General features: G+C 41.0%; 1 protein-coding gene across 1 annotated transcript; it reads left to right on the top strand.

Annotated features, from left to right (window-relative positions):
• Positions 1-3,210: 3,210 nt before the first annotated feature.
• KDELC2 (KDEL (Lys-Asp-Glu-Leu) containing 2) lies at positions 3,211-20,991 on the top strand. The gene is made up of 7 exons (XM_011926677.1): positions 3,211-3,452; positions 8,382-8,665; positions 12,650-12,866; positions 13,499-13,695; positions 15,370-15,564; positions 16,978-17,082; positions 19,756-20,991. Exons 1-7 carry the CDS (start codon positions 3,221-3,223, stop codon positions 19,879-19,881), a joined length of 1,356 nt encoding a protein of 451 aa, XP_011782067.1. The 5' UTR covers positions 3,211-3,220; the 3' UTR covers positions 19,882-20,991.
• Positions 20,992-21,220: the final 229 nt, after the last annotated feature.

Genomic DNA, 21,220 nt, shown 5'->3' with positions numbered 1-21,220 from the left:
CATTGGTTTCTTGATCTATAAAATGGGAGTGACAGATACCTACCTCAAATTTCTTGTAGGAAATAAATGACACAGAAAATACATATGAAAGTCTCAAGCCCATAAAAAGTACTAAGTTAATTTCTAAATATGCGTTTGATTTCTTACCAAATCAAACATGTTCAAGATTTCGGATTCTGATGATGTAACACTTTGATACTACCAACCTCCTTTTGTCTACATAGTCACTGCATTCTCATCCAGTCAGCTATTTTTCTTAAGTTTGAATTTATTGAATAGAAAACTCAAGCTGAGCCTCAATTCTTTCTTTTTTTTTTTTGAGACAGAGTCTAGCTCTGTTGCCCAGGCTGGAGTGCAGTGGTGCAATCTCAGCTCACTGCAACCTCCACCTCCTGGGTTCAAGCGAATCTTCTGCCTCAGCCTCCTGAGTAGCTGGGATTACAGGTGTGTGCCACCATGCCCGGCTAATTTTTGCATTTTTAGTAGAGAAGGGGTTTCACCATGTTGGTCAGGCTGGTCTCAAACTCCTGACCTCGTGATCTGCCCACCTTGGCCTACCAAAGTGCTGGGATTACAGGCGTAAGCCACCATGCCCAGCCGCTGAGCCTCAATTCTGTGCCACTATATTAGTCCCCAGAGCTAACGAGAATTTTCATTCCTTCCATTTGAAGCAATTAGAAATTTCACTCTTCTCATTTTCTCTTTTATGAGGTTAGGATTCCTTATTTCTATTTCAGTCCTGATCAATATTATCTTGCATTAATTCTAACATTAATTTCATGTCAACAATGACACAGGCATGAAAGATTACTATAAAAAATAACTGAACATTTAAAATATATATTTCCAATGGCTATATTATAGTTGTATACATACATTTTGAAATGTGACTTTTAAATGGTATTTCAGCGACAAAAAATATTACAACTGGAAGCGACCATAATTATTTATCTAATACTTTCAATTTACAAATAATTGACGCATTTTGGAGCTAGTTGTTTCTTTCTATATGTCTTTCCCAAAAGTCACAGTCAATAATCTTGTTGGCCGGGCGCAGTGGCTCAAGCCTGTAATCCCAGCACTTTGGGAGGCTGAGACGGGCGGATCACGAGGTCAGGAGATCGAGACCATCCTGGCTAACACAGTGAAACCCCGTCTCTACTAAAAAATACAAAAAACGAGCCGGGCGAGGTGGCGGGCGCCTGCAGTCCCAGCTACTCCGGAGGCAGAGGCAGGAGAATGGCGTAAACCCAGGAGGCGGAGCTTGCAGTGAGCTGAGATCCGGCCGCTGCACTCCAGCCTGGGCGACACAGCGAGACTCAGTCTCAAAAAAAATATATATATATATATATATATTCTTGTCTTATATCTGTTTTGTTTATTTAAAATAATAATGTATGGAGAATAAGACTATTTGATCAGGAAATAAGAAAACCTTTTTGTACATTTCCAGTTTGGGGATAGAGCAATGGAAATGGCTTTCCAATTCCCAGACTTTCCTGTCCAGATTTCAATCTGCTGCACCATGTTGCCTTTCTGAAACCATGTGGGAAATAATGCAAAGCAATAATTTATGTGTTTCATTTATTCAGTTCAGGTAATTGGCCAACATTTCTAATAATTTCATATTAAATTATTACCACTTTATAACATCTTCCATGTTTATTATACTTCATTTAGGTTAGCAGGTTTCTTTCATAATTTTATCATACTTGTTTCAAGGATCCTAAAATGTTTATGTTTGGTACTCAATTATTAATATTTAAATAGCAAGATGTCAGTTACCACATTGTTATTACTAAATTGAAGACTGAGAAACATTTCTGCGACCTCACAAGAAAAACCCTTAAAGATCAAAAGAAAGTAGATCTTATACTTACTAGATTTAGAAACTAAGAATTTCACAAACTTGTTTAGTAATCTCAAAAAATATATTTTAAATATTCTAAATTTTATAATATGATAGATATGAAGTGAAAAACAACTTTGGTCACAATTTTCTGTTTGCTAGGACTGGGGATTTCAGAGGATTCATTACTTTTTTTAGCATTTCCCTTTGATATGGTGATCTAAATGGTATATCCACTGCACTCTCTGAAGGAAGAAGTTTCAAAGTTTATTCCTGGCCACAATAGCATTAATCACAACAGTATCATTTCAAAGCCAAAATGTCAGCAAATAGGAAAGGGAAAGTTTGTTAAATAGGTATTATTTACCTAGAACAGAAACCCCACAAAACTTTAAAGGTGGAATGGATTATTATAGTGTATCTGTTTCATTTCAAGCTGAACAAACAGACTCAGAAGTAATCTCTAGTATTTGCAAAGATGTGTATGTGTGTGTTTGTGTGTGTGTATGTGTGTGAACTTGTACAAGAGTCTGGTAACTAGCTATAATCTCTCTCTACCTAAGGAAATGGGCTTAGAAGTACCACTTGAAATTTGGGCTTAATAAACGGGGAAATTTTCACAGAAATGAAGGTTATTAGATACTGAAATGGTATACAAAGAAAGCTTGTGTGTATTTTACAAGGAGGAAGTTTGATTACTATAGAGATCTGTCATGATTAGAGTCCATGGGTTTTTAACTATCTGGGCTTTAATCCTACCCAAAGGAGGAAAGAGTAAACAAGCAAAAAGTTTATTTTTTATTTGCTTTCAAAACATGAATTGCTTCTCTTCACGCAGTAAATCAATGTTGAGTCTGATCCGTAGTTTGAGTACATGAACCAGACCAAGCACTGTGGCTCAAGCCAGTAATCCCAGCACTTTGGGAGGCTGAGGCAGTGGAGATCACTTGAGGTCAGGAGTTTGAGATCAGCCTGGGCAACATAGCAAGACCCCCTCCAACCCATCCCGCCCCCCACCATCTCTACAAAAAATTAAACAAATTAGCTGGGCATGGTGGCACACTCCTGTAGTCCCACCTATGCATGGGGCTGGTGCAGGTTGAGGCAGGAGGTTCATGAGCCCAGGAGGTTGGAGCTGTGATGAGCTAGGATTGCACCTCTGCACTCCAGCCTGGATGACAGAGCAAGACCCTGTCTCAAAAAAGAAAAAAAAAAAAAAAAAAGAATGCATGAACCAGACATGATAGTTCCTGGCCTCAAAGATCTTCCAAAGTAAATGATTTTTTTTAAACCACCAATGCTGCAGGAATAAGCAACATATTTAAGTTATCCAATAACACCTATCCAATAATTGTAAATCATAATCATGACATGGTAGAGTGGTTTATATCTCTTTTCCTTTTAGGTCAAACACCATTCAAAGTAGTAGTCAAATCTCTTTCACCCAAAGAATTGGTCCGGATACATGTCCCTAAACCTTTGGACAGGAATGATGGAACATTTTTGATGAGATATCGGATGTATGAAACTGTCAATGAAGGGCTGAAGATAGAGGTCCTTTATGGTGATGAACATGTGGCTCAGTCTCCCTATATTTTGAAAGGTAAAGATTATTATATACTGCAGAGTCAGCCTTATGTGTAGGTCCTGTGCCTTTCAGAATGGCCTAAACCTGATGACTTCAAAGTCATGTGCAATAGAGTAAACATTGTATACATACCTCCTGGAGCTCAATTTAAATTTTAAGGGAAAGAAAATTAAGTAAAGAGATTTAAATGATAAGAAAAGAAATCTTGTGTATTAACATCCATGTAGTTACTATTTGCGAAAATCTTCATTCCTTTGTGTAGATCCATATTTCCATCTAGTAACATTTGCCTTCTGCCTAAAGGATTTTTATTAATATTTATTTTACTGTGAGAATGCTGGTAGTGAATTCTTCCAGCTTGTGAATGTCTAAAAAAACTTTATTTTGCCTTTTGTTTGTTTGATTTGTTTTTTGTTTACTTTGAGACAGGGTCTTGCTCTGTGGCACAGGCTGGAGTACAGTGGCACAGTCAAAGCTCACTGCAGGCTGGGCACAGTGGCTCCCACCTGTAATCCCAACACTTTGGGAGGCAGAGGCGGGCGGATGGCTTGAGCTTAGGAGTTCAAGACCAGCCTGGGCAACATGGTGAAACCCCGTCTCTACTGAAAATACAAAAATTAGCCAGGCATGATGGTGGCACATGCCTGAAGTCCCAGCTACTCAGGAGGCTGAGCCTGGAGAATCGCTTGAACCTGGGAGGTGGAGGTTGCAGTGAGCCAAGATCACATCATTGCACTCCAGCCTGGGCGACAGAGTGAGACCCCCGTCTCAAAAAAAAAGCTCACTGCAACCTCAGACTGCTGGGCTAGGCTTTGTGCAGTGGCTCACACCTATAATCCCAGCACTTTGGGAGGCCGAGGTCAGGGGATCACTTGAGCCCAGGAATTCAAGACCAGGCTGGGCCATGTGGCAAAAACCTGTCTCTACAAAAAATTAGCTGAGTGTGGTGGTACATACCTGTAGTCCCAGCTACTCAGGGGGCTGAGGTAAGAGGATCACCTGAGCCCAGGGAGGTTGAGGCTGCAGTAAGCTGTGATCGTGTCACTGTACTCCCGCCTGGGGGACAGAGTGAGACCCCCTGTCTCAAAAAAATATAAAACAGAAACAAAAATTGCTTAAAGCAAACCTCCTGCCTCAGCCTCTGGAGTAGCTAGGACTGCAGGCACACACCACCATGCCCAGCTAATTAAAAAAATATTTTTTTGTTTCTCCAAAACATTATTTTGTTTCTACAGGGTCTTATTATGTTACCTAGGCTGATCTCCAACTCCTGTGCTAAAGTGATCCTCCTGCCTTGGCTCCCCAAAGTGCTGGGATTACAGGCATGAGCCACCATGCCCGGCCTAGTTTGCCTTTGTTTTTAAAAGACATTGTCTCTAGTTATAGTTATAGGTTGATGGGGTTTTTTCTTTTGATACTTTAAAGATACGGTTCCGGCCGGGCGCGGTGGCTCAAGCCTGTAATCCCAGCACTTTGGGAGGCCGAGACGGGCGGATCACGAGGTCAGGAGATCGAGACCATCCTGGCTAACACGGTGAAACCCTGTCTCTACTAAAAATACAAAAAACTAGACGGGCGAGGTGGCGGGCGCCTGTAGTCCCAGCTACTCCGGAGGCTGAGGCAGGAGAATGGCATAAACCCGGGAGGCGGAGCTTGCAGTGAGCTGAGATCCGGCCACCGCACTCCAGCCCGGGTGACAGAGCAAGACTCCGCCTCAAAAAAAAAAAAAGATACGGTTCCACCGTCTTCTCACTTGCATTGCTTCTAACAATAAATCTAGCATTTTCCTTATCTTTGTTCATCTGTGTTGCTTTTAAGGTTTTTTCTTTATCAGTTCTTTTGAGAAGTTTGATTATTATGTGCCTTGGTGCAGTTTCCTTAATGTTTCCTGTGTTTTGGATTTGTGGAACTTCTTGGAATTTAAGTCATCCAAGTGATTTAAATTTCATCAAATTTAGAAACATTATGGCCATGATTGCTTCAAATATGTTTTCTGTTCCATTCCACCTTACCTTCAAGAATACTAATTACCCATATATCGGGCTTGAAACTATCCTATGGTTCATCGATATTCTTTTCATTTTTTAAATTCTTTTTTCTCTTTGTTTCATTTTGTATAGTTTCTATTACTGTCTCTAAATTCTGTTATATTCTCTTCTGAAATGTACAATCTGTTGTCAGTCCGATACAGTCTAGTTTTCACCTCTTGATGCTTTTTCATCTTCTTGAGCTCATTTCTGGGGTGCAGTTACATTACTGGGAAATAGTTTAATCCTTCCAAGCTTTGCTTTTACAATTTGTTAGGTGGGACTAGCGCCATGTTTAGTCTAGGGCTAATTATTCCCCGCTACTGAGGCAATACCCTTCTGCATACTTTACCCAAGCACTATGAATTAGAAGGCTTTCCAGTCTGGCTGGTACCCACTGGTAAGTACTGTTCCCTCTGATCATTTTGGATGGGTTCTTCCCCTGTCTTCCCCAAGAACATATGAACACTCAGGTGGCAAATATCTTAGATGTCCATTTCTCAGCCTGAAATCTGTTTTCATCCTTTGTCATTATCATTCTAAACATTTAGATGTTATACCTAAATAATTAAACTGTATTATTTTTGGAACCAGTACAGGGGAAGAACTCATCCAACATGCACTGATCATATGCTCTGCTTAATATGTGAAGAGGACCTCCTACAGATCTCTAATGTTCTCTCTGTGCAGTGCTTCCTTTTTAGATACTCTGTCCTACAAAGTCTAGAGCTGCCTTGGTCTCCCTGGACTGTCAGCTCTGTCTCTTCAACTCAGTGAGGCTGCCTGCCTTTGCCTACAGGCCCCCTCCCTGCACTACAAAGCTCCCTTAAGCAGTAGGCTGTAGGAATTATAGGGCTTACCTTATTTGTTCCCCATCTCTCAGACTCACTGTCCTTCATTGCCTAATACCTAGTGCCTTAAAAACTATTGTTTAAGGCCAAGTGTGGTGACTCACACCTGTAATCCCAGCACTTTGGGAGGCCGAGGCAGGCAGATCACTTGATATCAGGAGTTCAAGACCAACCTGACCAATATGGCAAAACCCCATCTCTACTAAAAATACAAAAAATTAGCTGGGTGTGGTGGTGAGTGCCTGTAATCCTAGCTATTCAGGAGGCCGGGGCAGGAGAATCACTTGAACCCAGGAGGCAGAGGTTGCAGTGAGCCGAGATCATACCACGGCACTCCAGCCTAGGCAACACAGTGAGACTCCATCTCAAAAAAACAATAACAAAAACAACAAAAAACTATTGTTTCATATGTTTTGTGGGGGTATTTTCTGGTTGTTTCAGGTGGGATGGTACAGCAGTCCCTGTTACTTGTTGTCAATGAAAAGAGTCAAATTTATGGCCAGGCACGGTGGCTCACACCTGTAATCCCAGCACTTTGGGAGGCCAAGGCAGGTGGATCACTTGAGATCAGAAGTTTGAGACCAGCCTGGCCAACATGGTGAAACCCCATCTCTAGTAAAAATACAAAAAAGTTAGCCAAACATGGTGGTGTGCACCTATAATCCCAGTTACTCGGGAGGCTGAGGCAGAAGAATCGCTTGAGCCTGGGAGGTGGAGGTTGCAGTGAGCTGAGATCACACCACTACACTCCAGCCTGGGCGACTCTGCCTGAGTCTCAGCCTGAGTGGACTGTGTCCCCTGCCACAAAAAAAAAGAAAAAGAAAGAAAGAGAGGCAGGGAGGGAGGGAGGGAGGGAGAGAGAGAGAGAGAGAGAGAGAAAGAAAGGAGGGAGGAAGGAGGGGAGGAAGGAAGGAAGGAAGGAAAGAAAGAAGAAGAAAGAGTCCAACTCTAAAATATTTGAAGAGATTTATTCTGAGCCAAATATTCAACTCAGTGAGACTATCCTGGTTTTGCCTACAGTGCCCCACCCTGCACTACAGCCTCGAAGCTCTCTTAAGCAGTGGGCTGTAGGAACTGTAGGGCTTACCTTATTGTTCCCCACCTCTCAGACTCAATGACCAATGGCCCATGACACAACCCTCAGGACATCCTGAGAACATGTGCTCAAGGTGGTCCGGCTACAACTTGGTTTTATACATTTTAGGGAGACAAAAGACATTAATCAATACATGTAAGATGTACATTGGTTTGGTCTGGAAAGGAGAGACAACTGGAAGGGGTGGGTGTGGTTGGGAGTGGTTGATGATAGCTTCCAGGTCACAGGTAGATTCAAAGGTTTTCTGATTGGCAGTTGGTTGAAAAAATTAAGTTATTGTCTAAAGACTTAGAATCAATAGAAAGGAATGTCTGGGCTTATGATAAGGGTTTGCGGAAACCAAGATTTTATCATGCAGATAAGGCTTCCAGGTAGCAGGCTACAGAGAAGAGATTGCAAATGTTTCTTATTAGACTTAAAGAGTCAGTTCACCAAGGTCTGTGTTGATGTTAATGCTGGTCAGCGGGGCCTGAATTCCAAAAGGGAGGAGGGTATAATGAGGCATGCCTGTCTCCCCTTTCCCTTCATGGCCAAACTAGTTTTTCAGGTTAACTTTGGAATGCCCTTGGCCAAAAGGAGGGATCCATTTGGATGGTCTAGGAGGCTTAGAATTTTATTTTTGGTTTACATAATGTCTAAAAATTAATACATTCTTTTTCTCCTTCCTAAAAGGTAAGTTGTTTTATGTTTGCCAGCCATTTATACCTTACTAGAAATGAATTTATTAGCTAAGTGACCGAGAGTAGGTTAGACTGGGAGAGGGCATATACTAAATTGTGTTATCCAAGGTGATGTGAAAAGGAAAGTAAAAGTGTAGGACTCTAACATAATCACTTACACCACTGATTTGACTAGGGCAGATTATCTCTGGATAATCTTAGAATTCACCAAGAAGCAGAGACAGAAGCGACTCCCTGTGCTGTGGTGCTTGCTAATGGAGTGCGGCCTTGTTCATGTTTTCCTTCCCTAGGACCAGTGTACCATGAGTACTGTGAGTGTCCGGAAGATCCTCAGGCCTGGCAGAAAACTCTTTCTTGTCCAACCAAGGAACCACAGATCGCAAAAGATTTTGCTTCCTTTCCCAGCATCAATCTCCAGCAAATGCTAAACGAAGTCCCCAAAAGGTTTGGGGATGAGAGAGGTGCCATTGTTCATTACACGATTCTCGATAACCACATTTACCGGAGATCTTTAGGAAAATACACAGACTTCAAGATGTTCTCTGATGAGATTTTGTTATCATTGACAAGAAAGGTAGGAGAATGAATGAATTGATAATACAGTTTAATTATTTGGGTATACACATTTAAATGTTTAGAATTATAATGACAAAGGATGAAACAGATTTTGGGCTGAGAAATGGGCATCTAAGATATTTGCAATCTGAGTGTTCATATGTTCTCCACCTTTGTGGATCTCACTTTCCTGTAAGATTTAAAATTAAGTAGCTTGAGGCCGGACATGGTGGCTCATACCTGCAATCACAGCATTTTGGGAGGCTGAGGCGGGTGGATCACCGGAGGTCAGGAGTTGAAGACCAGCCTGGCCAACATGGCAAAACCCCATCTCTACTAAAAATACAAAAATTAGCTGGGCGTGGTGGTGGGCACCTGTAATCCCAGCTACTCAGGAGGCTGAGGTAGGAGAATCGTTTGAACCTAGGAGGTGGAGGCTGCAGTGGGCCAAGATTGTGCCACAGCACTCCCACCTGGGTGACAGAGTGAGATTCCATCTCGAATAAATAAATATAATAAAATAAAATAAAGTGGCTTGAGCCCCCATTCCAGGTAGGTATGCCGTACAGGACACTCCCAAGGTTTCTTTGAGCTTTCAGACATTTATAACAAAGTTACTACCTCTTACTCTTTTTTTTTAATAGTCTATATTTACAGTATCCAAACAGAACTGTCTCTTATTTATTTATTTAATTTTTTTAAATAGGGGTGGGGTCTTGCTGTGTCATGCAGGCTAGTCTCAAATTCTTGGGCTCAAGCCATCCTCCTGCCTCAGCCTTGGTCCTAGCTGGGACTATAGGCATGCACAACCATACCGAGAGGTCACTTTAAGTTCTCTGTTCCTGCTGAATACCACTCCTGTTTAGATTTCACCTTCTGCAGCTGTTTTCTTCTCTTCGCCTCAAAATGACTTGAACTTAGAACACATTTTCCTTGTTTTACCCTAAGCATACCTAGAAGATAGCGTGCATGGAACATTTTGTCAAAGCTTGGGGTACCAGAAACAGGTTGTTTTTTGTTTTTATTTTTTTTCCACTAGTACATACTAAAAAACAAACAAACAAAAATCCTGATATTTAAAAATAGACATCTCTGTACTAATCAGACTCTCAGTCATGCTTGCCTCTGGGACTTTCTCGTGGCTGTCCTTGACCTTAAGGTCTTAGCCTCTCACTAATGTGGTTAGGCCCCCTGTCTTTCAGGCTCTCCACATCCCCCAATAGCGCCCCCTTATCTTACTATTCAACCTCTCTTTCCACATTTGCAGAACTCTAAATTCCTCTTAAGCAGAGCAACTTAAACTACCTTTTGTCCTTGTTTCTGATCATACGGGGTGAGGGATGGAGCTGGGCAATATTTATCTTTCTTACTCAGAGAGACCATCAAGGGAGTTTGTTTGTTTGTTTGTTTGTTTTGAGACGGAATCTCTCTCTGTCGCCCAGGCTGGAGTGCAGTGGCATGATCTCGGCTCACTGCAACCTCTGCCTCCCGGGTTCAAGCAATTCTCCTGCCTCAGCCTCCCGAGTAGCTGGGATTATAGGCGTGTACCGTCACTCCTGGCTAATTTTTGTATTTTTAGTAAAGATGGGGTTTCACCATGTTGGTCAGGCTGGTCTCGAACTCTTGACCTCGTGATCTGCCCACCTTGGCCTCCCAAAGTGCTGGGCGTGAGCCACTGCTCCCGGCCAAGGGATTTTTATAAACCAAAAAACAAAGCACAGTTTTCCTGATATGTTATACAGTTTCCCAAGTATGCTGACTGTGTGCCTGCAGTCAGTTCTTACTTTAAATAGCAGTCCCCAACCCCTCTGCCACCAGCCCACAATGTGAGGATACAAGCATATGATAGGCATCTGCTCCTAAAGGTAGTGCTCTCTTCCTGGGCTACAACTAGTCAACTGTGCCCTGTATTCTTGCCTCTTTAATCCATGTTGCTGGTTTCATAGCAGTAGATTTCAACCAGGGATGATTTTGCCCCTCAGAGGACATTTGCCAATGTCTAGAGACATTTTTGGTTGTCACAGCTCAGGGGTTGCTGTTATCATCTAGTGGATAAGCATTCTACAATGCAAAGGATAGCACCCCCAACTCCATAGCAAAGAATCATCTAACCCCAAATGTCAATAATGTGAGCTTGAGAAACCCTACTCCACAGTGAGTACGTCCAATGTGGAGTTTATTAATGAGTTTATAAATAATAGCAGGGAGGCTGGGCACAGTGGCTCACACGTGTCATCCTAGCACTCTGGGAGGCCAAGGCAGGTGAATCATTTGAGGTCAGGAGTTTGAGACCAGCCTGGCCAACATGGTGAAATCCCATCTCTACTAAAAAATACAGAAATTAGCCAGATGTGGTGGCACGCGCCTATAATCCCAGCTACTCAGGAGGCTGAGGCACGAGAATCACTTGAACCTGAGAGGCAGAGGTTGTGGTGGAGAATCACTTGAACCTGAGAGGCAGAGGTTGTGGTGAGCCGAGATCGCACCAGTGCACTCCAGCCTGGGTGGCAGAGCGAAACCCTGTCTCAAAATAATAATAATAATAATGATAATAATAATAATGACAGGGAAGCAAGAGGGTGAATATTCACATCTCTCACCCTTTCCTTTTGTTATTTGCCCAGTGGCTGGGGAAGAAATAAATCTAAGATAAATGAGGCTCAGTCCTAGTCTTTGAGTAGCCCACTCTAGTGGGAATTTTTTGTTGTTGTTTGGAAGTGGGGGTGGGATGTGAATACAAACAAATGATTATATCCCAATATGATGATAGGCATCAAGAAAAGTAAGTACCTCGGGTTTAAGTGCCGGAGGAGGGTGAGTCATAGAAGAGGTGGTGTTAGATCTGGGCTTGAAGGATTAGAAAGGAGACTGCCAAGTTAAATAAGTAAAACATTCCAAGCGAAGGGAATTACATGTTGAGGTGGATGGCATTTTCAGAGAGTAGCCTGAGGTTTCCTGGTATGTGGGCAGATGAAATATGAGGCTTATAGCCAAGCTGGAACAAGATAGTGAGGCCTTGAATGCCAGCCAGAGAGTTGAGATCTTGTGCCATAGGCTTAAGGTTCTGTTGAGCTTGGTAGTGACATTAACCAAGTTATTTTAGAAATGTTAGTTTTGGAATTAATTTTAGTTTTGGAAATCTGAGCGGCCCTAGAGCCCAGAATCAGAACATCTAGTAAGGAAGCTGTTGCGACAATCTAGGCAAGAAACAATGAGGGCCTAAACTGAGACATTGATCATGGAGATGGAAACAGAGTGGCAGGTTCCAGAGGCAAGCGCATATGAGGTAAAGAGGGAGAATAGTGAAGGAAAACAAGGGTTTGGTTATAACTTTGTAGATTCTCTTAGGCAGCTGGCAGAGAGGGGTTCTCGAAGCCATTCATTCATACCTTTCTACACAATTTCCACTTCTCTAACACTACATTTTATTTTATTTCTTTTTTTTGTTTTGTTTTGTTTTGTTTTTGTTTTTGTTGTTGTTGCTGTTTTGAGAGGGAGTCTTACTCTGTTGCCCAGGCTGGAGTGCAGTGACACGATCTCGACTCCCTGCAACCTCTACCTCCCAGGTTCAAGCAATTCTCCTGCCTCAGCCTCCCAAGTAGCTGGGATTACAGGTGTCTGACACCAGTCCAGCTAATTTTTGTAATTTTAGTAGAGATGGGGTTTCACCATGTTGGCCAGACTGTTCTCAAACTCCTGATCTCAAGTGATCCACCTGCCTCGACCTCCCAAAGTGCTGGGATTGCAGGTGTGAGCCACCACGCCTGGCCTCAAACACCGAATTTTAAATGCACCTCTGGACAGAGCTAGTGACTCCTGGTTAAGTGAATTTGCCATGTAGGATCCTCACAGATGACAAATTGACAGGCATTCTTCTCTCTTCTCTTGCTGTTTTTGAATGGTTAGCCTGGTCAGAATATGTAAGAAAACCAAAGATCTATTGTATTTAGTACCAAAGACTGAGATCTTCCCAGCACTGATGTTTGTTTATATATTTATTTAGGTCCTTCTCCCAGATTTAGAATTTTATGTTAATCTTGGAGATTGGCCCTTGGAGCATCGAAAAGTCAATGGAACCCCCAGCCCCATACCTATCATTTCGTGGTGTGGCTCTCTGGATTCAAGAGATGTTGTCCTCCCAACCTATGACATCACCCACTCCACGCTTGAAGCCATGCGGGGTGTTACAAATGATCTCCTCTCTATTCAGGGAAATACAGGTATTCAGGGAAGTGCAAGACTAATTAATGAAGAAAAAGCTTAGAGAGTGGGTTATACATATATGTTTGCATTCAGTAGCATATTAGAAAAAGTCTTTCTTGTATTCAAAATTCTGACCAACCTAGGGATTAAAGATCTGTGGATGTTACTCAGTTAATTTAGTTTTTTCTGGTCACCCTATGTAAGAACAAAGACCTAGCTCATGTTTTATTGTGAAACACAGAAAATGGAAGAAGCTAATGCCTTGGTGAGTGGGCCAAGTCACTGAATCTCTTTTTGCTTTGAACATGGTCCGACATTATTTCAGGTATTTCCTAGTATTATATAACAGAATATACCAATACTTGCATGAGCTTTCACTAGCAGACAAATAGATGAAATTAGAGCCTTCTTTTATATAATACATCAAATAAAAGGACTATTTTTTTGAAAGTCTAAACTTGAAAGTTCTTCTGGCAAATTGAGACTCAATCCCATATTTTATTTGAAATAGCATCTACTTTAGAAGATGAGTTGATGATAAAAGAGCTTTAACATCTTAAATGACAACAGTAGATTAAAGAGGATTATGCTTACCATATTAAAATGTCAAATTCATAATCATAATTTTTTAATGGCTTCAAACTTGTAGGGCCTTCCTGGATCAATAAAACAGAGAGAGCTTTCTTCAGAGGTAGAGACAGCCGAGAGGAGAGGCTTCAGTTGGTACAGCTGTCCAAAGAAAATCCTCAGCTACTAGATGCAGGAATTACAGGATATTTCTTTTTCCAAGAGAAAGAAAAGGAGCTTGGAAAAGCCAAGTTGATGGGTTTCTTTGATTTCTTTAAGGTATGCATTTGAGTCTTCTTCTATCGATATGAAGTGATAAAATTTTGTATTAAAAGTCTACCAAAATAGGTGGGCTTCTGCAAATTTCTCATCTTGTGAACTGACACACATGTTCACACTTTCTTAATAGATATCAGGAATTACAAAATTCATTGTGGTTTCCTTCTTTTGTTGTTAAGTTTACCAAATAACTCACAACTGTACTTAATTCTCAAAATATAGTATAAGGATTAACCTGGGATTTTGGTGTATTTATGTCAATTTTTTTTCTTTTTTTTTTGTATTTGCTTTAATAAACTGGGAATTTAAATACCTTTTACCTAAAGTGATCTCAAATGTCTTTTGTAAATAGAAAAAGTATAAATTCCATATATGTAAAGTGGGAGTTGGGATTAGGGTTCAAGGCCTGCTTCTATCCTGCCTCTGCCACCAACTATGGGACCTTCCTGTCTTGGCGCCTTGGTCTTTAAACCCATGTGATACCTACCTACTCCTTCGGAACATTATCACGAGGCCCAGAGGAGAGATGTGAACAATGTGACAAAACCTGATGGGCTCAAAAACTCCTTGTACCAATTATTTAAGAAAAAATTATTTACCAAAACTGGGAGTGTGTCCTCTTCATCCCAGATAATGAGTAGAGCAGGGGATTTGGACTCAGAATGAGGTTTATACATTTCTCTGAATACCAGTTTTCTCAATTGTAAAAACAAAAAGAAGGGGTTAACAATACCTGCTTCAGATTATTATAATTGAATGAGGTTTAATGCCTATGAAAACTGCATTTGAAATGGAAAACAAAATATATTAACCCAACAAATATGCAGACAGCTTTCCTACTGTGTTGCCAGCATTGCCCAAGTCCTTAAACGTCTCCAGGTTTCTGTCTCCTCAGCTCTGAAACTGTAAAGTAGAGACAGTGCCTGCCTGTTTCATAGACTGCATATAAGGAACAAATGAAATAATGAATAAATGAAAGTGTTCGTTGTTATCAGTATTCAGCTTTAAGAATTTTGAAAATAGTTTTTCCGCCTGGGCATAGTGGCTCACGCCTATAATCCCAGCACTTTGGGATGCTGAGGCGGGTGGATCATCTGAGGTCATGAGTTTGAGACCAGCCTGGCCAACATGGGGAAACGCTGTCTCTACTAAAAATAGGAAAAAAATTAGCTGGCCGCAGTGGTGGGTGCCTGTAATCCCAGCTACTCAGGAGGCTGAGGCACTAGAATTGTATAAACCCAGGAGGCGGAGGTTGCAGTGAGCCAAGATCACGCCACTACACTCCAGCCTGGGTGACAGAGCAATACACTGTCTCAAAACAACAACAACAACAACAAAAACTAATTAATTAATTAAAATTTAAAAAGAAAAAATAGTTTTCCTACCTGAAATCTGGAAATCTGGATTCGATATTACAGAGACATGATTGAAATAGGTCTTCACTCCTATTTCCAAAAAGTTCGCATCTTAGCTTTAAACAATATATTTCTTAAAATTAATCTGAGAAAGGCTGCTTGTGATTTTTATACAAAAAGAAGATGTAAGTTATAAAATAAAACTTTTAAACACCAAAGTTGGAAAATAATTCCTCTGTAGTTGGTATTACGGTGTTGATGAGAAGCAGAAGTGAAGCAAATGACTACTGAAAGTTTATGTTTGTTTTTCATCTTCCAGTACAAGTATCAAGTAAATGTGGATGGGACCGTGGCTGCTTACAGATATCCATATCTCATGCTGGGCGACAGTCTGGTTCTAAAGCAGGACTCGCCATACTATGAACATTTCTACATGGCACTAGAACCTTGGAAGCATTATGTTCCAATTAAAAGAAATCTGAGTGATTTATTAGAGAAAGTTAAATGGGCTAAGGTATGCTTCCAGCAATTTTTGTTTCTTTAAGCAATAACAAATTTACCAGTGTTAGATGAGTTCCATCGCAACACAATTTGATGTGACATAATGGAATGAAAAGAAATACTGTTTTCTGAAATTGCTGTTCCCTTGAAATATCTAAAGAATCAGCATCAGAATCATTTTGCATACCCTCTATCAACATTTTTGAAGATTTTCAGAAGATTTGAAGTCCAGCCTTATATAAAATACAGATTTTCTAAATGCTGTGTTTACACATACAAACAAGAACATACAAAGTGCAAATTACTGATTGAAAGACCAGAGTTACGGTGCTTTATGAACAAGAAAACATTTCAGGCAATTACAGTACTCTTTTCTTATCCCCAGTTAGAAAAAAGGCACAAATTCTTAATGAATGTGTGTTATATAACGCAAGAATCACGTTTCCCATAAAATAGGAATTCCTTTTTTAAAAGTAAAAGTATTAAAAACTGTTGCATTTTATTATAAAACTACAAAAATGTACCCTTCCATTATGAAATTTTATGCTAAGTTTCTAATAAACAATATATGGTTATGGAAATAATCGGATGCCTGAGGCAGAAGCACTTTTGTGACCCTTCGTAAAAGCCTCAGTTGCTTGCAAATGGCTTACCTGTGGACAGCATGGTAGAAGATTAACTATTTTCCAAAAGTATAATTAGGAATGCTGACTATTTCTGGTACTGAATGAACAGCCTGTGGGTACTAATGACTGAATTTTTCGGTTACAAAAGCAGTACAGTCTTTTATAGCTACCATTTTATAACACAACTTTTTGGCTCTGACTGCATATTTGCATGGAGCTTTTAAAAGATATTATAACATGAAAACGTATTCATTCTACTATCATGCAGAGAGGAAATAGGCTGATGGGACAGAGGAGGAAGCTGAAGAGTACTTCCTGGGTGGCCAGGAAAGTACCAAGATGGTCACAATAGGGGCTGCGCGTGGGTTGTTGCACTGTGGGGAGGAGTGGTATCCTCGTACTGTGGAAAAGGGGCCAAACATGATCATTTCTTTTAACAGAGATGTCTAGGAAAATACTCTCTTCCCGTAGCCTCATTCTTTATTTATTTATTAATTTATTTATTTATTAGTTTATTTATTTATTTTTGAGACAGAGTCTCACTCTGTCACCCAGACTGGTATGCAGTGGCACGATCTCCACTCACTGCAACCTCCACTTCCCGGGTTCAAGGAATCTCGTGCAGTGAGCTACCGCACCCGGCCCCTGTAGCCTCATTCTTAAGTTGTAATTCCATGATGTTCTGTCTTTCCCATGCTGTTCACTTTCAACCCCACATCTGTTCCACTTCACACTTAACCCTCTCTTTGTGGGTCTTAGTAGTAATTTTCATTCATTTTTATTTTTTTTTAACCTTTCAGGAAAATGATGAAGAAGCCGAGAAGATTGCAAAAGAAGGACAGTTGATGGCTAGGGACCTACTACAGCCACACAGGCTTTACTGCTACTATTACGAAGTACTGCAGGTCAGTTCAGAGTGTCTGTCCACACTGCTGGGTCAGGTGTCCTCAGGCTACCCGCTTGGCCTGTACACTTCCTGCCTGGCTTCCTGAAGGGCTCAGAGTCAGCCTATGGACCGGCTGGCTAAGCCAAGGCACTTGCCTAGGGAAAGATAGTGCTAAGTCCTCATTTGGTGGCCCCATTTTTTTTTGTTTTTTGTTTATATTTTTTGGGGTTTTTTGAGACGAAGTCTCACTCTGTCGCCCAGGCTGGAGTGTAGTGTCTCAATCTCAGCTCACTGCAGCCTCTGCCTTCCAGGTTCAAGCAATTCTTGGGAGCCTCAGACTCCCAAGTAGCTGGAATTACAGGCATGCGACACCACGCCCAGCTAATTTTTGTATTTCTAGTAGAAACGGAGTTTCGCCATGTTGACCAGGCTGGTCTTGAACTCCTGACCTCAGGTGATCTGCCTGTCTTGGCCTCCTGAAGTGCTGGGATACAGGTGTGAGCCACCATGCCCAGCTGTGGCCTCCATATTTTCATCTTTATTCCATATTATGAAAAATGATGCTGGGAGCCCTCACAAATATAGATTAGCAGCTCCTCCCATCTTCTCAGTGCTCTCTTTTATTAAATGCTTTATTGAATTCCAACCTCAGAGAAAAACATTTTTCTTTATCTGGAAAACAAAACGGTTGGACTGGAGATCATTAACATCCCTTTTTAGTCAAAATGTGGCCTCCTTATTCTCCGTGATACTTAAGATTCATGCCTTTTACAGTACAAGGCAGAATGCAAACATTTAGCTTGCTATAGCAAACAAACTAATGAAAAATATGTATAACAGTTCTAACACCTTAGGGCTGAATCCTGAATTACAGTGTTTATTGGGATTCCGAGGATTGGTATTTTGAGTAATTACCTTAAGTTTTACTCAGAAAAATCTAGACAGGAAGGATTAAAAAAAGGAAATTATGTTCTTGTTTTTAACCTAAATTTATTTTCCTGTAGGCATAATAAAAGTAAATTTCCCTAGATGCTTGTGGATACTACCCTCTCATATTTTCATTTTCATAGAAAAATAAAAATGATAAGTTACACTATTTACTAGAAGCAGCCCTTCCTTCTCTTAAATTGGTCTATCCCCTCTGTTGGTCTAGCTTTAATTGTTAAACAGTTTTTTTTTTTTTAACAATTTCTTGGCTGGGTGCAGTGGCTCGCACCTGTAATCCCAGCACTTTCGGAGGTCGAGGAGGGCGGATCACCTCAGGTCAGGAGTTCAAGACCAGCCTGGCCATCATGGTGAAACCCCGTCTCTACTAAAAATACAAAATTAGCCAGGTGTGCTGGCACATGCCTGTAATCTCAACTGCTCAAGAGGCTGAGGCAGGAGAATCGCTTGAACCTGTGAGGTGGAGGTTGCAGTGAACCAAGATTGCACCATTGTATTCCAGCCTGGGCAACAAGAGCAAAATGCATCTCAAAAAAAAGAAAAAAAAAATATATATATATATATTATATATTTCTTACTCTGTCACCCAGGCTGGAGTGCAGTGGCATGATCACAGCTTACTGCAGCCTCAACCTCCTGGGATCAAGCGATTCTTCCACCCTCCCACCTCAGCCTCCCACTGAGTAGCTGGGACTACACCACCACACTCAGCTAATTTATTTAGTTTTTTTAGAAACAAGCTCTCGCCATGTTGCCCTGGTTCCTCAAGTGATCTTCCAGCCTCAGCCTCCCAAATAGTTTCAATTTTAATGGTAGGAATTTCTGTCTCTAAAATATTAATTAGGCTTATCTACTTATGTCAGCGTTTTGTTGCATTTGGTCCAGTACCAGGAATGTACAGCGAAATGGACATGGTATCATTGAACTGAAATATCCAATTTATGTCCAGGCAGGGTGGCTCATGCCTGTAGTCGCAGCACTTTGGGAGGCCAAGGTAGGCAGATTGCTTGAGTCCAGGAGTCTTCAGCCTGTGCAACATGGTGAAACCCCATCTCTACAAAAAATTAAAAAATTAGCCGGGCATGTTAGTATGCACCTCTAGTCCCAGCTACTCAGGCGACTGAGGTGTAAGGATCACTTGAGCCTAGGATGTCGGAGGCTGCAGTGAGCCAAGATCACGCCACTGCACTCCAGCCTCGGTGACAAAGTGAGACGGTGTCTCAAAAAAAAAAAAAAAACACCCAACTTCATTTATAGAAATATTTCACTCAGGGCCACAGTGGAGGAACACTCCACAGACCTGTTGCCATTCAAAAACGTCTGTGACTATAGGCCTAAAGGAAAGGATGTGTGAGACTGCCAACTTTTCAGATGCTTATCTTGTTTGTTTGCTGGCTTGAGTATTCAACAAAGTCAATTATTCATTAACAAGTGTAAGATAAATGCGAGCTGCTGTTTGTTTCAGGCCTTTTGTAAGGTCTGTTGTTAAGCCCTTTTGTAGAGGCTTCCAACCAACACATGAAATTGTGGATTGGGGTTTCTTGCTAGATTATGAATTATCACTAGTGCCTGTGATAGCTAAAGTTAAAATGTAACTTTAGGACTGGAATAAACCAGACCTTTGGTTTTAGTCTGAAGACACGGAGCAACTAGAAAAGATGGCGTGACTGCGGATGGGAGTGGGTAGGGGAGTCAACAGAATGAAGTGTGAACTAACCTTTCAGTTCCCTTTAAACCCACATTTCAGAAATATGCCGAGCGCCAGTCCAGCAAACCTGAAGTACGTGATGGAATGGAACTTGTTCCTCAGCCAGAAGATAACACAGCCATCTGCCAGTGCCACAGGAAAAAGCCTTCGAGAGAAGAGCTTTGAGTCAGCCCAGATTCACACTCCTGCATATCCCGGCTACATCTTTAAGGAAAGATCGAATCTAAGCTGTGAAGGACAGTACAGAAGACTTTACCAAGTGGACTGGTTCTCCTGGTAGCTTTATATGTATAGATGGATGTAGCAGTACTGGTTTAGTATCCCTTATCTGAAATGCTTAGGACCAGGAGTGTTTCAGGTTTCAGATTTTTTCAGATTTGGGGATATTTGCATATACATAATGAGATATCTTGGGGATGAGATCCAAGTCTAAACACAAAATTCATTTATGTTTCATATATACCTTGTTCACATACCCTGAAGGTAATTTTATATAATATTTTTAATAATTTGTGCATGAAACAAAGTTTGTATACATTGAACTGTCAGAAAGCAAAGCTGTCACTATCTTAGCGACCCATGTGGTGGTGTCAGCACTCAAAAAGTTTTGGATTTTGGAGTATTTCACATTTTGGATTTTTGAATGAGGGATGTTCAACCTGTATTTGAACAAGCATTACCAAATATCATTGGATATTAATATCTTTTTAGTGAAAACTGCTATTATCAGCATCATAGTTTCTCTAAAAAGAAAACTTGGGTATCATAGCAAATAGAGAGGCTTGCTAAAATATAAATTGGCCTCTGCAAAACTGTTTACGTATTTATTACTTTATATATTTTATTGGTTTATTTCTATCCCCTGTTCACTTTTTCTCTTCCACTTCCAATTATGAAGAGAAAATATTTGTTCAGGGATTTTTTTCCCCCCGTCACTGCATAATTTCTCCTCTTACAAGCTGCTTTTCGCTTTCATTAATAACAGCTTCCTTTTAGAAGGTCTGATAAGGATATTTAAGGAAGAAGAGAATGACTCTGTTATTAAAGGTGGCATGGAGACTGTGGAGGGAATATTTTTTAAAGCACTACTCGTATCCTTTAAACTAAATTTTGCCAAAGCCTGAGACAACATTAAGGAGAAATTGTGCCTTAAGGTAGTAATTCCAAATCTATCTGAGTTGTATACCCATCAAAGACAATAGCGTTATTAACATAGATGAATGTATGCTTTAGGCATCATTCATTTTCTCTATATTGAATAGGTAAAAGATAACTGTAGTTGGCCAGGCGCGGTGGCTCAAGCCTGTAATCCCAGCACTTTGGGAGGCCGAGACGGGCGGATCACGAGCTCAGGAGATCGAGACAATAGCGTTATTAACATAGATGAATGTATGCTTTAGGCATCATTCATTTTCTCTATATTGAATAGATAACTAAAAACTGTAGTTGGCCAGGCGCGGTGGCTCAAGCCTGTAACCCCAGCACTTTGGGAGGCCGAGACGGG

Source organism: Colobus angolensis, unplaced genomic scaffold (assembly GCF_000951035.1).
Source record: "Colobus angolensis palliatus isolate OR3802 unplaced genomic scaffold, Cang.pa_1.0 Scaffold7, whole genome shotgun sequence".
NCBI classification, from domain to species: Eukaryota; Metazoa; Chordata; class Mammalia; order Primates; family Cercopithecidae; genus Colobus; species Colobus angolensis.
Note: the sequence above shows the minus strand (reverse complement) of the source record. Positions and strands in the feature narration are given on the sequence as shown.

What these genes read in the sequence shown, in the direction of transcription:
- KDELC2 (XM_011926677.1), top strand. Translation starts at nt 3,221, where the DNA reads ATGGTAGAGTGGTTTATATCTCTTTTCCTTTTAGGTCAAACACCATTC. An exon ending in CTCTATTCAGGGAAATACAG is followed by an intron (nt 12,867 to 13,498) that starts GTATTCAGGGAA and finishes TCAAACTTGTAG; the next exon opens with GGCCTTCCTGGATCAATAAA. An exon ending in ACTATTACGAAGTACTGCAG is followed by an intron (nt 17,083 to 19,755) that starts GTCAGTTCAGAG and finishes CCCACATTTCAG; the next exon opens with AAATATGCCGAGCGCCAGTC.